We start from the raw sequence: 24,334 nt of genomic DNA on the forward strand, positions 1-24,334 counted from the left end.
TTGGGGACCTCTCTAAAGTACTGAAGAGCAACAATGTGTCTCTGGAGACTAAGGTGCATTTGGTACAGGCCATGGTCTTTGCAATCACTTATTATGCGTCAGAGAGCTGGACAATGACCAGGGAGGACAGAAGGAGAATTGATGCTTTTGAGCTTTGGTGTTGGAGAAGAGTGCTGAGAGTACCATGGACTGCTCAGAAAACAAACAGATTCATTCTGGAGAGGGTTAAACTGGGCTGCTCCTTGGAGGCAAGGATTCTGAGACTTCGTCTGACATAGTTTGGACATGTTGTAAGGAGGTTCTGGTCCTTGGAGAAGGACATCATGCTTGGGAAGGTGGAGGGTAGGCACAGGAGGGGAAAACCCTCTGGGAGGTGGATTGATTCGGTGACTGGGGCAATCAGGATGAGTGTGTCGGAGACAATAAGATTGGTACAGGACAGAGTTTAGAGTTGTTGTACATAGGGTTGCTATAAGTCGCAAGCGACTTGACGGCACATAACAACATCCCCAAAGGGCTGGACCTCCCACCCGAAAAGAAGTATGGAGGAGAGAGGCCATTTGCTTATGAGGTGAAGCTCTCTATTTAGCCTCCTTCCCTGGATGGTCTTGGGGCTGGAGTCAGGGCCAATGAGATGATGCTGCAGAGAGTTCAGAGTTTAGTGGCTCGGTCTCATTCTGGTCCCTTTTCTGTGACATCACTTGTGGCCCTAAAGAGTCCACTGCTTTTTACACCACTCATGTGCCCAATGTACTATTTTTATGTATTTCAGTACCTGCTTCCTGGCTGTAATGTAGTTTTTGCCTCTCCAAATTACTGGTTCTAATCCTACCAGTTAGAATATGTTATAACATCAGAGTGATACAAAGAGCTATTCTGAATTATATAATACATTGCTGTGTGTTTTAGAATTTGTTTTATATACAGCAGAAACTCCACTGATGCTAAGTAGATTCCAATACACAGTGACCCTATGTGACAGTAGACCTACCCCATGAAAGTTACAAGGCTATACATCTTTATGGAAACAGACAGCCACTTCTTTGGAGTGGTTTGTGAGTTCTAATTTCATTCTTCTCAATTAGCAGCGAAGCTAACCATGGCACTCCCAGGGCATATACAGCAGTACATACACCAGTTCAGTGATTTTTGTGTGTGCCAGGCAGTGATACTCATTGCGATCTTTGAGTTGTACAACCATTCTCATCATCTTTTTCTAAATTCTTTGTCCCCAGTTATCATAAACTGTCTCCTTATGTAGTTTTTATATGTTTGTATTTTGATCTTTTATCTTGCTGAATTGGTCAACTATGTCCAGTAGTTTTCTTGCTGAGTCTTTAGGGTTTTCTAAGTATACTATCATCTGCATAGAGTGATAATTTTTCCTCCTCTTTGCCAATTTGGATATCTCTTATTTCTTTCCGTTGTCTTATTGATATCACGAAGACTTCCAATACAGTACTGAATAGGAGAGGTGATAGTGGGCATCCTTGCTTAGTTCCTCTTCTCAAAAGGAACTTGAATCTCTCTCCACTGTGAACAATGTTGGCTCTTGGGTTTGCATATATACTTTTTACTATGTTGAAGAAATTCCCCTTTAATCCTATTTTGTTGAGTGTTTTAATCAGGAAAGGGTGTTGGATTTTGTCAAAGGCCTTTTCTGCATCAACTGATAGGATCATGTGGTTCTTGTTCTTTGCTTTGTTAATGTGATGAATTACATTGATTTTTTTTTTCTTATGTTGAACCATCCTTGAATACCTGTTATGAATCCCACTTGGTCATGGTGAATTCTCTTTTGGATGTATTGTTGGATTCTGGTGGGCAGAATTTTATTCAGGATTTTTGCATCTATGTTCATGAAAGATATTGGCTTATAGTTTTCTATTTTGATGGTGTCTTTACTTGGCTTTGGCATCAAGGATTTGTTTGCTTAGAATGAGTCTGGTAGAATTTAATAGTTTTATATTTTCTGAAATAGTTTATGTAGAATTGGTGACAGTTCTGTGAATGTTTGCTAAATTCACTGGTAAACCCATCTCGTCCAGGACTTTTTTTGACTGGAAGTTGTTCTATTACCTTTTCAATTTCTTCTTTTGTAATGGGGCTGTTCAGGTGGTCAGATTTGGTTTGTGTCAGTTTAGGTAGTTAGTGAATGCCTAAGTATTTGTTCATTTCCTCTAGGTTTTCATATTAGTTTAAGTATAGTTTTTTTAATAATATTCCATTGTTAGCCTTTTTATTTTAGTTGGTTCTGTTGTGATGTTGCCCATTTCATGTTTTATAAGGGTTATTTGTGTCTTTTCCTTTGTAGTTTTACTAGTGGTTTTTCGATTTTATTGAGCTTTTCAAACAAACAATTGCTAGTTTTGTTGATGGTTTCAATTGTTTTCCGTTTTTCTATTTATTTCTGTTCTAAATTTGAGAATTTCAGTTTTTTTAGAGGGTGTCAGGTTTTCTTGCTGTTCTTTTTCAGTTTATTGGAGATGTTGGGTTAGAAAGTCTATGCTCATTTTTCTCTACCTTTTCGTATGTTTGGTTTTTGGTATAAATTGACCTCTAATTACTGTTTTGTCTGTTTCCCAGCAGTTTTGTTAAGTGGTATTTTCATTGTCATTTGTTTTAAGAAACTTTTTAATTTCATTTTTTATTTCTTGTAGTACCCACTCATGTCCAAGCAAGGTGTTATTCAGCTTCCCAATATATGGTTTTTTCTCCTTTATCCTCTTGTTATTAATTTCTAATTAGCATTGTGATCTGAGAAGGTGCTTTGTATTACTTCTGTGTTTTTTAATTTACTGATGCTTGCCTTGTGACCTAAAATGTGATTTGTTCTGGTGAGCGTTTCATGCACATTGTAGAAGAGGTGTATTGTGCTTTTTTGGGGGGTGTATTAGCCTATAAATGTCTATGAGATCAAGTGGGTTTATTGTGTGGTTTAATTTTTCAGCCTCTTTGTTGAGTTTCTTTTTGGTTGTTCTATCTTTTCTTGAGAGTGGTGTTTTGAAGACTCCAACTACTATAGTGCTATTGTCTATTTCCTTTTTCAGTTTTGTTAATGTTTGTTTTATATATTTTGTAGGTCTTTCATTTGATGCATATATATTTATTATTGTTATGCCCTCTTCTTCTATTGACCCTTTAATATTTATGTAGTGACCTTCCTTGTCCTTTGTGATGGTTTTTGCATTGAAATTTATTTTATCAGAGATTACTATCACTATTCTTGGTTTTTTCTGGTTGCCATTTGCTTGACATATTTTTTCCCATTCTTTTATTTTTATTCTTTATCTTCCTTTTTCAGGTGTGTCTTTTGTAGACAACATAGTGATGGATTTTGTTTTTTTATCCAATCTGCTACTCTTTTTCTCTTAAGTGGTGCATTTAAACCATTTATATTCAGTGTAATTATTGAGAGCCAAAGTTTTTGCTCCCATTTTTTTGGTGTTGTTGCCAGCTACTTTGGTCCATCCTGCTTTCTGTGGCACTTCTTTAGGAAGTCTCTCAGTGTTTCCTGTAATGCTCATCTTGTTTTTACAGACTCCCTTAAGTTCTGTTTTTCTGTGAATATCTTGATCTCTCCTGCATATTTGATGAACAGTTTTGTTGGGTACAGTATTCTTAGTTGACCATTGTGCTCTTTGAGTGTTTGATATATGCCATTCCACTGTTTTCTTGCTTGCATGGTTTCTGGTGAGAAATTGGCACTTCTAAAGATTAAGTCCTCCACTCACTGGGGAAAAGAACACTTGCCAGTGATGTCTCAGAAAAGGGTCTCTTAATGGAAGTTTATGGAATATACGCCTTATCTTGATGAAATCTGGTTGTTATGTGATGTGGCTATCCATTTGTAATTCACTGTTATCATCATCCATTTTCTCAAAACACTGGTTTTCATCTTACAACTGGGTTTTGAAACCCAGCTCTACCAGTAAATGAGGAATAGATGTGTCCCATATATTACATTAAACTCCTCCCGCCCCATGATTACATACATTTTGTGTACTCTTTCATCTAATGTTCAGTGTGGGATTTCTTTTTCTTTCTCCCCTTCACCAACCTCAACTCTCCTTTCTCTTCCACTCCTCTTTTCTTGTAGGATTTTTATATATATCTTTCTAGCAATCCTTTTTTTTTTTTTACATTAATGGTCATATATAGTATTGGACCTTATAAAATGGGATTAATTCACTCAGCATAATGCTTTCTAGCCTCTCCTATGTATTGTTGTATCTTTTTAAATCATTGCTCCTTATTGCTACACAATATTGCATTGTTTGAATATACCACAGTTTCTCAATCCAGTAATTTTTTGTTTTACACTGAAGCTTTCCCCATGTTCTTATGATTGGGAATAATGCTACCATGAACATCAATATACAAATCTCCATTTGTGTCTTAGTTCTAATTTTCTTGGGGTGTATTTCTAGCAGTGGAATAGGTGAGTCATATGGAATTTCTGTGTTCAGCTTTTTGAGGAAACACCAAACTGTCTTCCAGAGTGGTTATACCATTTTGCAATTCCACCAGCCATGTATGGGAGTACCAATCTCTCCACATCCTTTCTAATAATTATTGCTTGCTGTTCTCTTAAATTTGCCATTGCTTCTGAGGTGAAAGGACAGTTCAAAGTGGTTTTTAGTTCCATCTCTCTTATTGCCAGTAATTTTTTCTAAGTTGCTAGTCATGTGCTTCCCCCCTTTTTATTGGTTTTCATACATTAATTCATATACAGTCTGTTTCATTCATATACATTGTTCACACACTCACTCATATACACTGTATTATATAGAATTAATTACTATTGATCTATACCTATTACTTCTTTTAAAATAATATTTTAATTTTAATCTGGTTTACTAAAGCCACCTCTCCCTCAACCCATCAAATTGTGTTCAGCCCTTTTGATTTTCTGACTCCAGCCCTTTGCACATTTCATTATAATACTTTACTTTACATTCTCAAACTGCCTTGTGAAATCTTCTATTCAGCTCCTTAATTTGTTTTCTTTCCTTTGCTTTGGCTTTGTGGTGCTCTAGTGTAATATTTAGAGTCTCTTCTGATATCCAGTTTGGTCTTTTCTTCTTCCTCTGTCTTTGTAATGACCTTTTGCATTTTTCCTGGTTGAGAGTCTTATTATCCTCCCACAGCTCATCTGGTCTTCATTCATTAGTGTTGAAATTCTCATACCTGTTCTTGAGTTGGTATTGAAATCAGGAAGGATCGACTCAAGATCAAATTCTGATTCCTGTGGATTTGCTTTGACCTTCTTTAATCTGAACTTGAAGAGTAGTTAATGGCCTGTTCCCCAGTCATCACCTGGTCTCGTTTTCACTTTTGATATTGAACTTCTCCAATAATTCCTTTCACAGATGTAATTGTTCTGATTCCTGTGTATCCCATCAGGTGAAATCCATGTATATACCTACTGTTTATGTTCTTATAAAAGGTATTTGCAACGAATAAGAAGGTCAGGGACTGCAGTCTTCAGTATGGATAGAGGCTCAATATCAAGAAAACAAAGATTCTCATCACTGCTCCAATTGGCAGCATCATGATGGATGGAGAAGAGACTGAGATTGTTCACAATTTTAGTTTGCTTGGCTCTACAGTCAACACTCTTGGCACCAGCAGCCATAAAATTAAAAGACGTATTGCGATAGGAAAGTCTGCAGTTAGATACCGCCCTAAAATACTGAAGTGCGACAATGTCAATCTTGAGATTAAAGTATGCCTGATACATGCTATGATCTTTGCAATCACTTGCTATGCATCAGAGAGCTGGACAGTGACTAGGGATGATAGGAGAATTGATGCCTTTGAGCTATAGTGTTGGAGAAGAGTATTGAATGTACCATGGACTGCTAAGAAAATGATCAGGTTTGTCTTGGAGAGGGTGAAGCCAGGCTATTCCTTACAGGCAAGAATTCAGAAGCTTCATCTGATATGCTTTGGACATGTTTCAAGGCAGGACCAGACCCTGGAGAGGGATGTCATGCTCTGGAGGGTGGAGGGACAGCGCAGGAGAGGAAGACCCTCAATGAGATGGATTGATTCAGTGACTGGGGTAATGGGGGATTGGCACAGGGTAGGGCAGAGTTTAGTGCTGTTGTACATAGGGTCACTATGAGTCGCAGGCAACTCGACTGCACATAACAACAAGAACAACACGGAGAATTCTATCATTCTATCCCCCGCTTCATTTCTGTCACCAATTCCATATTTTCCAACTACAGATCCTTCTTCTTGGTTCCCAACTTCTGCTTTCCAGTCACCTATTATTATTAATGCATCTTGGTTACCTGGTCGATTTGTGACAGCAACAGTTTATAGAAATCATCGATTTCCTACTCTTTGGCTCTGATTGTTGGTGCATAAATTTGAATGATAGTGGTATTAACAGATCTACCTTGTATGCATTATGGATATAATCCTGTCACTCACAATATTGTAATTCAAGATGGATCTAGAAATGGCCTTTTTAACTATGAAAGCAATCCCATTTTTTTTTCATCTTTCCCTCTCCAGTATAGTAGATCATATGATCATCTGATTCAGAATATCCCATGCCAATCCATCTCATTTTGCCAATACCTAATATGTCAATATTTATGTGTTCCATTTTCTTAACAATTTCCAGCTTTCCTATTTTCATGCTTCTCACATTCCATGTTCCAATCATTATGTTCTGATTAGGACCATTCCTCCTCCTTTGTGTTTCCAAATTTGAGGGGTCAGCCTGGTGTATGCTCTAAGTGTGCTCTACTGTACATAGGGGTTTCAAACTAGCAGTCAGGAAATCAAAAGACTTTAGGAAAGTCTGCTGTCAAGAACCACTCCCGAGTCCTAAAGAGCAACGATCTCAGTCCAGAAACAAAGATGTACCTGATCCAATCCATGGTCTTCTCAGTTGTTTGCTATGTATCTGAGAGTTGGAATATCCCATGGACTGCCAAAAGAACAAAGAAGTTTATCTTGGAGAAAGTGTAACCAAGGTGCTTCTTGGAAGCAAAGACAATGAAGCTTCATCTCGCTTAATTTGGACATATTGTTAGGAGGGGCCAGTCCTTAGAGATGGGTCATTGTAGGAGAGGAACACTCTTAATTATGTGGATTGACACAATGACTCTAATAGTAGGTTCAAGTATATCAGAAATGGTGAGGATCATGCAAAATAGGGTAGGATTCAGATCTGCTGTCTATAGGGTCACTATGAAATTCTCTTGTTCTCATTTATGTATTTATTTATTGTTTGATATTTAGCTTTCCCCCCTGCTATTTGCTTTGTTTTTTAGCTTATTCTTTTCTCAAGCTGTAGATTTTGAATTTTTTAGATCTTAATTTTTAAAATAGCTATTTATTGCTTTAAATTTCTAGATGTTGTTGTTGTTGTTATGTGCCATCGAGTCGTTTCTGACTCATAGCGACCCTATGCACAACAGCTCTAAACCCTGCTCTATCCTGCACCAACTGCACCGCCTCTGACACACCCATCCCGATTACCCCAGTCACTGAATCAATCCATCTCATAGAGGGTCTTCCCCTCCTGTGCTGTCCCTCCACCCTCCCAAGCATGAGTCCCTTTCCAAGGACCCGTCCCTCCTGGCAACATGTCCAAAGTATGTCAGACGAAGCCCCAGAATCCTTGCCTCCAAGGAGCAGCTTGGTTTAATCCTCTCCAAGATGGATCTGTTTGTTTTCCTGGCAGTCCAGGGTACATTCAGTACCCTTCTCCAGCACCACAGCTCAAAAGCATCCACTCTCCTTCTGTCCTCCCTAGTCATTGTCCAACTCTCTGATGCATAACAAGCGATTGCAAATACCATGGCCTGTATCAGGCGCACCTTAGTCTCCAGAGAGACACTGTTGCTCCTGAGTACTCTAGAGAGGTCCCTAACAGCAGATTTTCCCATCGTGATACGCTTTTTGATTTCCTGACTGCTGGTGCCAAGAGTGTTGACTGTGGAGCCGAGCAAAGTGAAGCTGTGAACACTCTCAATCTCTTCGCCATCCATCCTGACGCTGCCAATTGGTCCAGTGGTGAGAATCTTTGTCTTCTTGACATTGAGCCTCAGTCCATACTGAAGGCTGCAGTCCTTGACCCTTCGCAGCAAGTGCATGAGGTCCTCCTCAGTTTCAGCAAGCAGGGTTGTGTCATCTGCATAACGGAGATTGTTAATAGACCTTCCACCAATCCTGATGCCACAATTCTCCTCATAGAGCCCAGCCTCTTGGATAATCTGCTCTGCATACATGTTGAAAAGGTATGGAGACAGGATGCATCCCTGGCGTATACCCTTCCCAATTTTGAACCATGCAGTGTTACCCTGCTCTGTTCTGACTACTGCCTCTTGGTCCAAGTATAGGTTTCGTATTAGCACAATTAAATGTTCTGGGATTCCCATTCTTCTCAGAGTCAGCCACAGTTTGTTATGATCCACACAGTCAAATGCCTTTGCATAATCAATGAAACACAGATAGACATTCTTCTGGTATTCTCTGCTTTCAGCCAAGATCCATCTAACATCAGCAACAATATCCCTAGTAGCGCGACCCCTTCTAAACCCAGCCTGGACTTCCGGCAGTTCTCTGCTGATGTGCTGTTCTAATCGTTTTTGGATGATCTTCAGCAGAATCTTCCTTGCATGTGAAATCAATGACACTGTTCTGTAGTTTCCACACTCAGTTGGGTCACCTTTCTTTGGAATGGGAACAAATATAGATCTCTTCTAGTCAGTTGGCCAAGTGGTTGTTCTCCAGATTTCTTGGCACAACTTGGTGAGCACATCCAGGGCAACATCTGTTATCTGAAATACTTCAATTGGTATACCATCTATTCCTGGGGCCTTATTTTTTGCTATGTCCTTCAAAGCAGCTTGAACTTCTTCCTTCATCACCATAGGCTCTTGCTCATATGTTATTTCTTTAAATTCCTCTGTATCTGCCAATTCCTTTCTATATAATGACTCCGTATATTCCTTCCATCTTCTTTTAATACTTCCTGGATCATTTAATATTTTGCCCAAAGCATCCTTGATTACAGCAACTCTAGGTTTGAATCTAATTTATATTTTGGATAATGCTTTTACTTGTGTCAAAAGTCCAACAGTAAGTGTGGATAGATAATGAGCATTACATTGGAAGAGATAAAGGAAAGAACTGTTTAAAAGGAATATATCATTAGGCATTATATGTATGACAATCGACTAGTATAAGAGTTGCATTGCTTAGTGGACTAGGGGGAGGGGGAAAAGGAGGAAATTGTGCTGGTACAAATACTCTGTATACTCTTTCTATCTTCTTTTATACTTCCTGGATAATTTAATATTCTGCCCAAACCATCCTTAAATACTGCAAGTTGAGGCTTGAATTTCTTCTTCAATTCCTTCAGCATAAGAAATGGTGAGCGAGTTTGGCCCCTTTTGATTTTCTGACTCTAGTTCATTGCACGTTTCATTATAATACTTTACTTTGTCTAGCTGCACTGCCCTTTGACATCATTTGTTCAGCTCCTTAATATCTTGATTTCTTCCCTCTGCTTTGGCTTCTGTGACTTTAGTGCAATATTCAATCTCTTTTGACATTCATTTTGGTCTTTTCTTTGTCCTCTTTGTACAGACCTTTTGCATCCTTTTCCTGGATGATATTCTTGATATCCTCCCATTACTCATCTAGTCTTCACTCGTTTGTGTTCAAGGCCTCAAACTGTTCCTGAGATGGTTTTGAAGTTCAGATGGGATAGACTCAAGGTGATATTTTGGTTCTGGTGGATTTGCTTTAATTTTCTATAGCTTCATGAACTTGCATATGAATAGTTGATGGTCTGTTCAACAGTCAGCACCTGGCCTAGTTTTCACAGCTGATTTTGAGTTTCTCCTTTCTTTCTACAGATGTAATCAGTCTGATTCCTATGCATACCATCAGTTGAAATCCGTGTGTATTACTTGTGTTTATGTTTCTTATAAAATGTATTTGCAATTAATAAATTGTGGAGTGTGCAAAATTCTTACCATTCTGTCTCCAGCTCATTTCTGTCACCAAGTCCATGTTTTCAACTACTGATTCTTCAGTCCAGTCACCCATTATTATCCCAGAACACTTGATCATGCTAATGTGAAGCCTATAGTTGGACCAGGAGGCAGTCATCAGAACAGAGCAAGGAAACACTGCACGATTCAAAATTGGGAAGGGTGTACACCAGGGATGTGTCCTGTCTCCATACCTTTTCAATCTATATGCAGAACAGATTTTCTGGGAGGCTGGGCTCTATGAGGAGAAATGTGGCATCATGATTGGAGGAAGACTCATCAACAATCTGCCTTATGCAGATGACATAATCTTGTTTGCTGAAACTGAGGAGGACCTGAAACACTTGCTACAGGAGGTCAAGGACTACAGCCTTCAATATGGATTAAGGTTCAATATCAAGAAAACAAAGATTCTCATGAGTGGGATGATTGACAGCATCATGATAGATGGTGAAGAGATTGAGATTATTCACAGCCTTAGTTTGCTTGGCTCCACAGTCAGCACTTTTGGCACTAGTAGCCAGAAAATTAAAAGACCTATTGTGATGGGAAAGTCTGCTGTTAGAGCTGAAGAACAACAATGTCAGAATACAGACTAAGGTACACCTGATACTGGCCATCGTCTTTGCAGTCATTTGCTGTGAATCCGAGAGCTGGACAAGGACTAGGGATGATAAAAGGTGAATTGATGCCTTTGAGCTGTGTTGCTGGTGAAGAGTATTGAATATACCATGGACTGCTAGAAGGACAAATAGATTTGCCCTAGAGAGGGTGAAACCAGGCTGCTCCTTGGAGGCAAGGATTCTGAAGCTTCATCTGACATACTTTGGACATGTTGCAAGGAGGGACCAGTCCTTGGAGAAGGATGTCATGCTTGAGAGGGTAGAGGGACAGCGCAGGAGAGGAAGACGCTTGATGAGATAGATTGATTCAGTGACTGGGGTAATGCGTCAAAGATAGTGAGATTAGCACAGGATAGAGCAGGGTTTAGGGCTCTTGTGCACTGGGTTATGAGTCACAGGTGACTCAATGGCACATAACAACAACAACAACCAGCCAAGGAGGAGGAGGAGTATGTAGCCTGTTTTTCTCGCTCTTGTGTCAGACAGACCTTTGGCAGTAGCAGCCATGGCTAAAGCAGAGGAGCAGAGACATAGTATGAGATGGATCTGGTCCTGGGACAGCTAACCCCTAAGAGCTCAGAGCCTTTGCCCAAGTTTGCTGAAGGCATGTTGAAGGTGGGGCTGGGGCAATATTGACATAACTGAAAACTTTGTACCACTGGTTTAAAGCCACGAGGCTTAGACACGTTGGAAGCTGTCCTGACTCTATACTGCTACTAACCTGAATGACAGCTTTTTTACTTCCCCAATATGGTCTGTCCATTCTGTTTGCCACCACATTGGATTTTGGATGTAGGAAAACAGTAAGATTGGAGCTGGGATGTGTAGAAAGAGGGTGGGAGCATGGGGGACATATCGTATCTTCTGGGAATGGTTTTGTGTTGATGCTGTTGATGGGTACAGTTCCCCTTTGTGAAGTTGGTAAAAGTCAGATATGGCTGTCCACATGTGGCCCTTGTTATTTTTACAACTATTATAGCCCTATTTTTAATGGAAAAATTCTGAAATGTTGATGAAATGAAATCAATCTGACTCTTTTCTTTCCCCCTTCTTCCAGATTTGGAATGGAGAGAAATGGAGGGAGATGATTGCGAGTTTCATTACGGAGGTAGAAACTGCGGGATTTAACAACAGATTGGATTTGGGGGAAAAGAGGGAACGCATAAAGTAAAAAAGTTCTATTTTGAACAATTAGGAGAAATTGCTTCTTAGTAAGAGGGAGGGTTCTGAATTCTTTTTGTTAATAAAAGACATATTATTTGATAATTTATTTTTACTCTGCTTTTGCCATAGATGGTTCAAATGAAGTTCAGGACAATGAATTTCCAACAGGTAAATTATAATCCCAATCTCTCGTCCATCTTGTATTTTATCTTTAGATTCTGTTGAGAATGGGACATTATTAGGCTGGTAGGACACATCAGAATCTCTTGGATAGACTGGTAATGTAGATTGAGAATGCCTAGCTTTGCCCTTCATCATCATTGCTATACTGCCAAAATAAATTCCTGAGCACTTGTTAAAAATACAGAATACAATACAGAATAACTAGATGTAACCCCGCATTGATTCTTATAAACAGCTAGAAATAAATAAAAATTTTAAAAATTGAAGATCAACTGCTGTCAAATTGATACTGACTCATAGTTAACCCTCTAATGGGTTTTGGGGAGCTAAAACTCACACAGAAGGAGATTTTCCATTTTTCTACAAAAGAGAGCTGTTGGTGAGTTGTCATCACCAGAGAGGTGCAGCCTTTGGGTTAGCAGTGTAACCCCCTACCAAATAGGCCATCATAAGCTCTCTGAGTCTAAGAAAAGAGATAGTAGACAACAGGGGGAGGGAATGTGCTCCCATTCTCCAATGCTCTGAGTCTCAATAATCACCTAGAGAGTGGCCTGAGTCAGTCAGCTTTACTCCTCAGTAGCCATCAGAATATGGCTGATGTTACCTGTGCACATAGCAATGGTTTGTTTTATCTAAGGCAGCAGGTCACATGGTGCTTTTTTTATTTGAGAAAGGTGCTAGAAAAAAAATTCTAGAGCTCTGAGGAGTTTGTATGTCTTTATTTTGTATACTTAACATTACAGTGTATAAAAATGAGGAGAAACTGTTAAAAAATCCATTATAATTAGAACATGTTATGTATGAGAATTGGAAGTTATCAAAATTAAATGGAATGTACAAAGATTGACATCCCAGGCATTTATAAGCTGACATGGACTGACTGGTATTGGCTGCTTTTAATCAGAGAAATGTATGATCTATTATACCTTGAATGACACATTGAAGAATGGTATTGTGTTCACAGTAAAAAAAAACAAAAACAAAGCAAAAACAGAACATTTCAAGATCTGTACTGAAGTACAGTGATATTATCCATACACAAACAAGGAATACCTGTTAGTAAAACTGTCATTCAAATATACACACCAATGACTAATGCCAAAGATGGAAAAAAAGACTTCTACAATCATATACTCTGCTATACTGAGAATGAACAATAAAGAAAATGGGGTTGCATTTTAATAAAAAAGTCCATTTCCAGATCCATCCTCAAGTACAATGCTGTGAGCAGTAGGTACTATACAAGCATTATTCCACAACTAAGGTCAAAGATGAGGAAATTGATGGCACTAGAGACATAACCACTAATGTCAGATGAATCTTGTCAAAAAGCAAAGAGTTCTAGAGGAATGTCTATTTGTGTTTCATTGACTATGCAAAGACATTTGACTGCGTGGATGGCAATTGTGACTAACCTTGAGGAGATGGGGAATCTATTCACAGTTGATTGTGCTCATGTGAAACCTATAAAATGAACCAGGAAGCAGTCCTTAAAACAGAGCAAGGAAACTGTACATGGTTCACAGTCAGGAAAGGAGTTGTCAGGGATGCATCCTGTAACTTTTCAATTTATATGCATAACCGATCATTCAGAGGAGCTGGGCTTTATAAGGAGGAATGTGGCATCAGGATTGGAGGAAGACTTATTAACAACCTAGGTCTTGCTTGCTGAAACTGAGGAGAACCTGAAGCATGTGCTACAGAAAGTCAAGGACTGTAGTTTTCAATATGAATTAAAGCTCAACGTCAAGAAGACAAAGATTCTCACAACTGGGCCAATTGGCAGCACCATAATAGATGGAGAAGTGATATGTTATTGTTGTTATGTGCCAGCGAGTCGCTTGTACCTTATAGCGACCCTATGTACATCAGCCCTAAACTCTGCTTTGTCCTGTGCCAATCACACTGTCTCTGACACTCCCATCCTGATTATCCCAGTCACTGAATCAGTTCACCTCATAGAGGGCCTTCCCCTCCTGTGCCATCCCTCCACCCTCCCAAGCATGATGTCCTTCTCCAAGGACCGGTCTCTCCTCACAACATGTCCAAAGTATGTTAGATGGAGCCTCAGAATCCTTGCCTCCAAGGAGCCACCCGGTTTAACCCTTTCCAGGACAAATCTGTTTGTTTTCCTAGCAGTCCATGGTATTCTCAATACTTCTCCAGCACCACAGCTCAAAGGCATCAATTCTCCTTCTATCCTCTTTGATCATTGTCCAACTCTCTGATTCAGAACAAGTGATTGTGAAGACCATGGCCTGTATCAAATGCACCTTAGTCTCCAAAGAGACACCATTGCTCTTCAGTACTTTGGAGAGGTTCCTAACAGCAGACTTTCCCATGGCAATGATATAGGTTGTTAATTTCAGCTTGCTCAGCTCCACAATCAACACCGTTGGCTCCAGTAGTTAGGAAACCAAAAGATGAATTGCACTGGGAAAATCTGCTGTCAGGGACCTCTCCAGAGTATTGAGAATCAAAAGTGTCAGTCTAGAGACTAAGATGTGCTTTATTTAGGCCAAGGTCTTCACAATTACTTGCTATGCATTAGAGAACTGGACAGTGATTAAGGATGACAAAAGAAGAATTGATGCCTTTGAATTGTGGTTCCGAGAAGAGTCTTGAACATACCACGGACTGCCAAGAAAACAAATAGGTCTTTCTTGGAGAGGATGAAACCGAGTTTCTCCTTGGATGCTAGGATTTTATAGCTCCGCATATGGGTGTATCGCCAGGGGGGACCAATCCTTGAAGAAGGACATTGTACTTGGAAGAGTGGAGGGATTCTGCAGGATAGGAAGACCTCGGATGAGTTGGGTTAATACAGTAACTGGGGTAATGGGTGCAGGTATGTCAGAGTCAGTGGGACTGGCTCAGGAAAGGGCAGGCTTCAGAGAGGTTGTACATAAGGTTGCAATGAATCACAGGCAACTTGACCTACTGTTGTAATCTGAAATTGGTTGAACAAACAATCCAGATTTATTATTAATAACTGGTAAAAGCGAGCTCTGGTAGACTAGTGGCAAGAAGCTGCACTGTAATCCTGAAGGCATGCAGCTCGAATCCACCAGATTCTCTGCTTAAGAAAGGGGGGCAATCTCCTCCTATGGCAGTTGGATCTTATTTGATGGTACACAACAAGAAAAAAAAAATTGGTAACTGGAATGCTAAAGTTGGGAACAAAGAAGAGAGGAGGATAGTTGAAAACTACAGTCTTGGTGATAGAAATTAGGCTGGATGATCTGTTACACATACATATTTAAAAGGTATGGTCAAACATTCTTCTAAGTCTTGTCTGTCCATCTGCTGTACCAAGGTAACTCATGGTTGCTGTAATACTGAACACTGTGACACTGATGTGTCAAATGTGATAATGGTTACCCAGGTGGACAGTGCTTGGTGGAGCTCCCCGATTAAAACAAGCTTGGAAGCTGGAGGAGCATCCACTTCTGAAATAGCTTGCCGCCAGAAATCCTATGAACTTGGAGAAACGATTCAAGTTATACAGGTGTTCAGGTCTTTCGTTCACAGGGTCTCTATGAGTCATCTACAACTCAACAACACTTAACAACAACAAGATGGAGATAGTATACACACACCTCTCTGGTGTACACCATTCCTGATTTTGAACAATGCATGTTTATTTGCTCTCTTCTGATGACTGCCTCCTGGTCCAAGTATAGGTTTTGCATGAGCACAATCAAATGTTCTGGGATTCCATTCTTCTCTGAGTTAACCATACTTTCTTTGTGATCCATATAGTTAAATGCCTTTGCATAGTCATTGAAACACAGATAGACATTCCTCTGATACTCTGCTTTCAGCCAAGATCCATCTAACATTGACTATAATATCCTTAGTGCCACAGCCTCTTCTAAGCCCAGGCTGCAATTCTTTGTTGATGTGCTGTTCCAGTCGTTTTTGGATAATTTTCAGCAGAATCTTGCTTGCATGTGACGTTAATGACATTGTTGGATCATTTCCACACTCTGTCAGATCACCTTTTTTAAGAATGGGAACAAATATGGATCTCTTCTAGTCAGTTGGGCAGGGGTTGTCCTCTAGATTTCTTGGCACAACTTGATGAGCGTTTCTAGGGCTGTGTCTTTTGAAATATATCAGTTGGCAGGCTATCAATTCCTGGGGCCTTATTTTTTGCCTAATACTGGGGGGGGGGAATCTTGAGTGATCCAGAAAGCAACCCGAAAATATGGAAGGAATACACAAAGTCACTGTACCAAAAGGAATTTGTCAACAATTAAGTATTTCAGGAAGTACCAAATGAACAAGATCTGATGATGATGAAGGAAAAAATTGGAGCAACATGGTAGGTCTTGGCAATAAATAAGGCTTAGGAATTGATGGAATGCCAATTGATACATTTCAGCAAACAAATACAGCCCTGGACATGCTTACCGGCCTGTGCCAAGAAATCGGGACAATGGCTACCTAGTCAACTGATTGGAAGAGATTCATATTTGTTCCCATTCCAACAGGTTATCCAACAGAATGTGGAAATTCTCTAACAGTATCATAAATTTCACATGCAAGTAGAATCATGCTTAAGATCATTCAAAACTGGCTGGAACAGTACAACAACAGAAAACTGCCAGAAAGTAGCTGAATTTTTAAGAGGCTGTATAGTACCAGGGATATTGGTGCTGATGTCAGAAGAATCATGGCAGAAAGCACAAAATACCAGAAGGATGTCTGTGTTTTATTGACTATGCAGAAGGATATGACTATGTGAATCACAATAAATTATGGCTAACATTGTGAAAAATGGGAACCCCAGAACACTAACTTGTGCTTATGTGAAACATACCAAGACAAGCTGTTGTCCAAACAGATCAAAGGAACACATGGTTTAAAATCGAGAGAGGTGTGCACTAGGGCTGTGTCCTTTCTCCATGCCATATCATTTTCTGTATGCTGAACAAATCATTTGAGAAGCTGGACTTTATAAAGAATGTGGCATCAGGATTGGAGGAAGTTTCATCAACAACCTGCATTATACAGATGACACAACATGCTAAAAGTGAGGAGGACTGGAAATGTTTGTCTTAGAATATCAAGGTCTACAGCCATCAATATGGATTATATCTCAACATCAAGAAAATTAAAATCTTTACCACCAGAACAGTAGGCAGCATCATGATAGATGGAAAAATGATTGAAGTTGTCAGTTGTTTCATCTTACTTGGATCCACAATCAACACCATTAGTCCCAGGAGTCAGGAAAACAAGAGATGTATTACACTGGGAAAGTCTGCTGTCAAGGGCCTCTCGAGAATACAAAAGAGTAAGGATGCTAGTTTGAAGACTGATGTGTGCTTGATGCAGGCCATGGTCTTCTCATTACTTGCTATGCATCTGAAAGAGGGACAGTGCCTAAGAATTATAGAAAAAGAATTGATACATTAAGAGAACAAAAAGGTCTGTAAAGGAAAATGTGTAACCAGAGTGCTTCTTAGAGGCAAGGATGGTGAAACTCCCACTCAATTGTTTGGACATGTTGTTTGGAGGAGCCAATACTTGGAGAAGGACTTTATGTTTGGAAAGGTAGAGGGTCAGCATAAATGAGGAAGAATCACAACAAGATGAATTGAAACAGTGACAGTAACAGTGACCTCAGGTATGTCAGAGATGGAAAGGATAGGTCAAGGTTCAGATCGGCTGTTTATATAGTTGCTCTGAGTCACCATTAATTTGATGACACTTAAAAACAACAACAAAAACTTTTGCAGTCTGAAATAGATTAAACATGCAATCAAGATGCATTAATAATAATTAGTGAATGAAATGCAGAAATTGGAAACAACGAAAACTGGTATTTGCAAAATATTGGCTTGGTAACAGAAATGAGGCTGAAGATCAAATGACAGACTTTTGAACAATCAATGATTTATTCATTGCAAATATCTTTTTGAAAAAAAGTCATTCATTCCTTTCATACCATTTTCATCCCGTTTCTCTCGCTTCTCCAGTTTTTATGATCTGGGGAGTTTTAGTTGCTTATTTTGACTGTCGTGTGTGCTATGACACTGGAGTAGAAATTTTTTAAAAACAATTTACTCACTCCATCTTGGCTTTTGTGTTTGAGTTATTTTTTATCTTTTGTTGTATGCATTTTATAATATTTTAGTGAAATGTTACAAAATACAACAAAGAGACCAAGGTGTGCCTGATTCTGGCCATTGTTGTTATATACTGCAGAATCAGAACGGACCCATAGCTGACCCTCCTGAACCTCCTGCCTTCAAGTTGCAGCACAGCTTCCTGCCATTAGGCTACCAGAGCTCCCACCCCAGGCCATGGTCTTTGCAACAATTACTTGCTATGAATCAGAAAGCTGGACAATGACTAGGGATGATGGAAGCAGAATTGATGTCTTTGAGCTGTGGTGCTGGAGAAGAGTATTGAAAATACCATGCACTGCTAAGAAAACAAATAAGTCTGTCCTAGAGAGGATGAGACCAGGCTGCTCCTTGGAGACAGGGATGCTGTAGCTTCATCTGACATACTCTGGGCATGTTACAAGGATGAACTAGTTCTTCGAGGGGGACATCGTGCTTGGGAGGTAGGAGGGACAGACAAAGAGAGGAAGACATCGATGAGATGGATTGACTCAATGACTGGGGTAATGGGGGTAGGAGTGTCAGAGATGATGAGGTTGGCTCAGGATAGAGTAGGGTTCAGAACTGTTGTACATAGCGTCGCCATGAGTTGCAAGCAACTTGATGGCACATAATGACAACAACATAATGAAATGAATCACAATGTCATTTCATATTAGAAAGCAGGATTGTGGGAAGAAAATGAAGTCATTTCCCACTGACCTAACCTTTGAATATTTTATGGGGAAAAAATAAGTTACATACCAAACAAACTAAAAGCCATAAATGGAGATTATATACATGGACTTCACCCAAAAGACTGACTACATCTGTGGAAGAGGCAATAAAGAAGCTCATTATGAGCAGCTGAAATAAGGCCACGGACTGACTGTGCAACAGACTATCAAATACCCTTGTACAGGGTCAAATTGAAAGTGAAGAAAAGTAAAAATCCTTTTGAACCAAAATACAACTTTGAGTGAATCCCAACCAAATTTTAAAACCATCTCAACATATTTGGTGATCAAAGACCAGGCACATTGTGGGATAGTATCAAGGGTATCATCCATGAAAAAATTAATACTTGATTACAAAGAACTGAAAGAAAAGACCAATATGCGTGCCAGACGAGACTCTCAAACTTGCACTGAAACAAAAAGAAGCCACAACAAAGGGGAAAAAATCCTGAAGTAAGAGAGCTAAACAGAAAATTTCAAAAGGCAACTTAAGAAAACAAAGCAAAATATTATAGAAAAATGTACAAAGAGCTGGAGATAGAAACTCAAAAGGGAAGAACACATTTGACATTTCTTAATATGAAAGAACAGAACAACAAACTTAAACCTTGAGTTGCAGTACTACAGTTCTTGTTGTGTACCACTGAGTTAGAACCAACCTATAGCTGGAAGTTAATTGTAAGGGAGGAGATTGTCCATCCTTCTCCCATGGAGCTGCTGATGGATTTGAACTTTGTGTCTTCAGGATTGCAGCACAGCTTCTTGCCACAAGGCTACCAGAGCTTCCTGTACTACAGGATTGTATGGGGGAAGATACTGAATGACACAAGAAGCACCAAAAGAAGATGGAAGGAAGTTAGTCATTGTACAGAAAAGAAATGGTTGACACTGAACCATTTCAGGAAGTAGAATATGATCAATAAAGGTATCATATCATAGTAAAGGAGGAAGTTCAAAGTGCATGGAAGGCATTGGTAAAAGATAAGATCACAGGAATTGATGAACCAGTTCAAATTTCTCAGCAAACAGATAACAGCCCTCCATGAGCTCAGTGATCTCAGCTAACAGATATGGATGACAGAAGTCTGGCCAATTGACTGGAAGCGATCCATATCTTCTTATTCCCCGAAAAGGCAATCCAACAGATGGTAATTACTGAACAATATCATTAATATCACATGCAAGTAAAATCTTGCTGAAGATTACAAAAAAATTACTAGGAATACTTAATATATCAACAGGGAACGGCCAGAAATTCAAGCTGGATTTAAGAGACTGTGCATGTACAAGATATTTCACTATTGGTGTCAGATGGATCTTGGGTGAAAGCAGAGAATACCTCAAAGATGTTTACTTGTATTTTATTGATTATGAAAAGTCATTTGATTGTGTGGATCAAAACAAATTATGATTAGCACTGAGAAGAATGGAAATCCCAGAACAGTTAATCATGCTAATGTGAAATCTCGACCAAGGAGCTGTTGTCCGAACAAAGCAAGGGGAAACTGCATGGTTTAAAATCAAAAAAGTAGTGCATCAGCAATGTATGCTTTCTCCATATCTCTTCAATCTCTTGCTGAACAGATTATTCAAGAAGCTGGACCGTATGAAGAAAAATGTGGCATCAGGATTGGAGGAAGACTCATCAACAACCTTCCTTATGGGGATGACACAACCTTTGCAGAAAATGAAGAAGACTAGAAACATTTGCTGCAGAAGGCCAAAGACTACAGCCTTCAATATGCCTTACATCTCAACTTCAAGAAAACAATCATCATCACTGAACTGATAGGCAACCTCATGAGAGATGGAAGAAAGATTAAAGTTCTCATGGGTTTCATTTTACTTGTATCCACAATCAGCACCCATGTTAATAGCAGCCAAGAAATTAAAAGACATGTTGCATTGGGAAAATCTGCTGTCATGCACTTCTCCAAAGTGCTAAAATGCAATGATTTAAGTTCCATGGTCTTTTCAGTTGCTCCTATGCATCTGAAAGTTGGACAGTGAATGATGAAATCAAAAGAATTGTTGCCTTTGCAGTTTGGATTTACTCACAAAGCTGAACATAGAAATTCCATGTGACTCATCCACTGCTATGAATATGCCTCAAGGAAATTAGAATTGAGACACAAATGGAGATTTGTACACTGGTGTTCAACAGAAGTGTTAGTCACTATCTGAAGAACACGGAAACTGCCCAAATGCCCAATAACAAACAAATGTATAGAGAACTTGTGGTACATTCACACAATGGAATACTATGCAGCACTCAGGGGCACCAATTAAAAACAACAACAACACACAACTATATAACTTGTGAAAAACTGGAGAGTGTTATGCTAAGTGAACTAAGTAAGTCTCAGAAGGACAAATACTACATAGGGCCATTATTGTAAAATTAGAGGGATAACTAGTAAGATGTGGATCAAAGTCCAAGGGGGGCAGGGGAGAGAGCCAGGGCCTGAGGGAAAACACAGGGTTGCAGAGTTTGGTGGGCAGAGGAGGGTGAAGAAGGAATTAGGAAAGATCCAGTGGGGAGCTGAAAAGATGAGGGTGATGGCGGACATAGATCAAGGGTGATTGTATAAAACACAAGGTATGGGAATGACTGTAGGATATACAATGTGAGTGAAGGAATGTGTGAAGCACAATGTATATTTTATATGCAAACCAATATAAAATGAAATGGAAAAAAAAGAATTGATGCTTTTGATTATGGTGTCAGAGAAAAATATTCATTATCCCACGGACTGCCAAAAGAATAAACAAGTCTGTTTTGGAGGAAGTGTAACCAGGATGCTCCTGAGGCAAGGATGGTGAAAGTTGGTCTCACATACATTGAGTATGTTGTCAGGAGAGGCCAGTCCTTGGAAAAGGACATTGTTCTGGGAAAGAGAAGAAGGGTCAGAGAAAGAGAGGAAGATCCTCAGCCAAGTAGATTGGGACAGTGACTGTAACAATGAGCTTGGGTGTATCAGAGATCACCTTGATGGCACCTGACAAGTGCATGCACACCACTCACCTGTCTGTCTGTGTGGTGTACTGTGATGACTTTCATGCTGCTGTGATTTTGGATCCTTTACCAAAAGCATGATCACTCAGGTTTCACCAGAACTCCCAGAATAAGACAGACTGGGAAGCAAGATTAGTGGCCTACTTCTGAAATAATTGACCAGAGAAAACATTATGAATAGCAGCAGAACATTGTCTGAAAATGGTTCTAGAACCGAAGCCACTCAGGCCCCTAAAATGTGACTAGAGAGGAACTGCCTCCTCAAATTCACACATACAGCTGTCAAATTAAAACTGACTCAAACCCTCCAGAGGGTTTTCAGAGGCTATAAATTGCTATCACCTGTTATGCGTCAGCGAGTTGGACCATGACTAAGGAGGATAGAAGGAGAATTGATGCCTTTGAGTTGTGGTGCTGGAGAAAAGTATTGAGGGTGCCATTGACTGCTACGAAAACAAACAGATTCATCCTGGAAAGGGTCAAACCGGGCTGCTCCTTGAAGGCAAGGATTCTAAGGCTCGGTCTACCATACTTTGGACATGTTGCAAGGAGGGGACAGGTCCTTGGAAAGGGACATCATGCTTGGTAGGGTGGAGGGACGGGGCAGAAGGGGAAGGCCCCCTATGAGGTGGATTGATTCAGTGACTGGGGTAATGGGGATGGGTGTATTGGAGATGGTGCGATTGGCACAGGACAGAGCAGGGTTTAGGGCTGTTGTACATAGGGTTGCTATGAGTCGCAAGCGACTTGACGGCACATAACAACAACAACAACATAAATTGCAGAAGACATCTTTCTCCTTTGGAGCCACTGCTGCATTCAAATTGCCAGAGAGACACCACCTTTGGGTTAGCAGTGCAACGTTCTACAATGCCTCCAAAGCTCCATCTCAAAGTAGCGTCAGCCTTAATGTTGCAGCTGGACACCTTCATCTGTTGATGTGGCATGACTCAAGATTATGAAGATACCATCAAATCTCCATTAACAACTAGAATGTGGAATGCACCACATTTGACTTGTGGAACTGGAAATTTTAAAAATATGGTAGTTGTTGTTATGTGCCGTCGAGTTGCCTGCAACTCATAGCAACCCTATGTACAACAGCACTAATATCCTATGCTAATCTCACTATCTCTGACACACCTACTCCATTACCCCAGTCACTGAAACAATCCATCTCATCAAGGGTCTTCCTTTCCTGTGCTGTCCCTCCACCCTCCCAAGCATGACGTCCCTCTCCAGGGTCTGGTCCCGCCTTGCAACATGTCCAAAGTATGTTGGACAAAGCTTCAGAATTCTTGACTCCAAGGAATAGCTTGGCTTCACCCTTTTCAGGACAAACCTGTTCGTTTTCTTTGCAGTCCATTCAATATTCTTCTCCAACACCACAGCTCAAAGGCATCAATTGTCCTTCTATCATCCCTAGTCACTGTCCAGCTCTCTGCTGCATAGCAAATGACTGCAAAGACCATGGCATGTATCAGATGCACCTTAGTCTCCAGACTGACATCATTGCACTTCAGTACTTTAGAGAGGTCTCTAACCGCAGACTTTCCCATCACAATACATCTTTTAATTTCCTGGCTGCTGGTGCCAAGAGTGTTGACTGTGGAGCCAAGCAAACCAAAACTGAACAATCTCTTCCCCATCCATTATGATGCTGCTGGCAGTCGGTGTAGTGATGAGAGTCTTTGTTTTCTTGATATTGAGTCTCTCTCTATCCATACTGAAGCCTGCAGTCTCTGACCTTCCACAGCAAGCACTTCAGGTAGATATGTTAAAATCAGTGGTAGACTTTAGTGACTGGAAATGAGCTTGAACAATCACATATATTGTTCACTATGCTAGGAATGACAGTGAAGAAGGTCTCATTCATGGTTAAAAAGAAGTAAGTGCTGTTGGTAACAGGATAATATCCATAGACAAAAAAGGGGAAGAATAGCTAATATGAATATTTTTAAAATGTTACTGTCGGGTGCCGTCAAGTGGAGTACCACTCATAGTGACTCTGTGAATGACAGATCTGAACCCTGTCCTATCCTGTGCCATCCTAACAATCTCGGACAGATGGATCCGAGCTGAAAGATCCCATTGCTGCAATCCACCTGATTGAGAGTCTTCCTCTTTTTTGCTGTCCCTCCACCTTCCCAAACATCCTGCCCTTCTCCAAGGGGCCTCTTCTGCTAACATGTCCAAAGATTGTAAGATGAAGCTTAATCATCTTTGCCTCCAAGGAACACTCAGGCTGTACCTTCTCCAAGACATATGTGTTCATTTTTTTGGCAACCATGGGATATTCAGTACTCTTTCCAACACTGTGGTTCAAAGGCATTAATTATTCTTCTGTCATCCTTGTTTATTTTCCAGCTCTCAACTGCATAGCAAGTGACTGAAATGACCATAGACTTAATCAGGTGTACCTTAATCCTCAAACTAACATCATTACTCTTCAATAACCACCTACTAA

The 24,334-nt window shown here is 40.0% G+C and overlaps 1 protein-coding gene across 1 annotated transcript in view; it reads left to right on the top strand.

The window, feature by feature from the left end:
* Nucleotides 1-24,334, top strand: part of URGCP (upregulator of cell proliferation) — a 77,866-nt gene that overhangs the window by 46,713 nt on the left and 6,819 nt on the right. Inside the window, exons 4-5 of the mRNA XM_006892175.1 lie at nucleotides 11,709-11,759; nucleotides 11,945-11,983. Coding sequence (XP_006892237.1) covers nucleotides 11,709-11,759; nucleotides 11,945-11,983 — 90 coding nt within the window. The remainder of the gene's footprint in view (nucleotides 1-11,708; nucleotides 11,760-11,944; nucleotides 11,984-24,334) is intronic.

Source organism: Elephantulus edwardii, unplaced genomic scaffold (assembly GCF_000299155.1).
Source record: "Elephantulus edwardii isolate Elephantulus edwardi_28Jun2011 unplaced genomic scaffold, EleEdw1.0 scaffold00111, whole genome shotgun sequence".
Classification (NCBI taxonomy): Eukaryota; Metazoa; Chordata; class Mammalia; order Macroscelidea; family Macroscelididae; genus Elephantulus; species Elephantulus edwardii.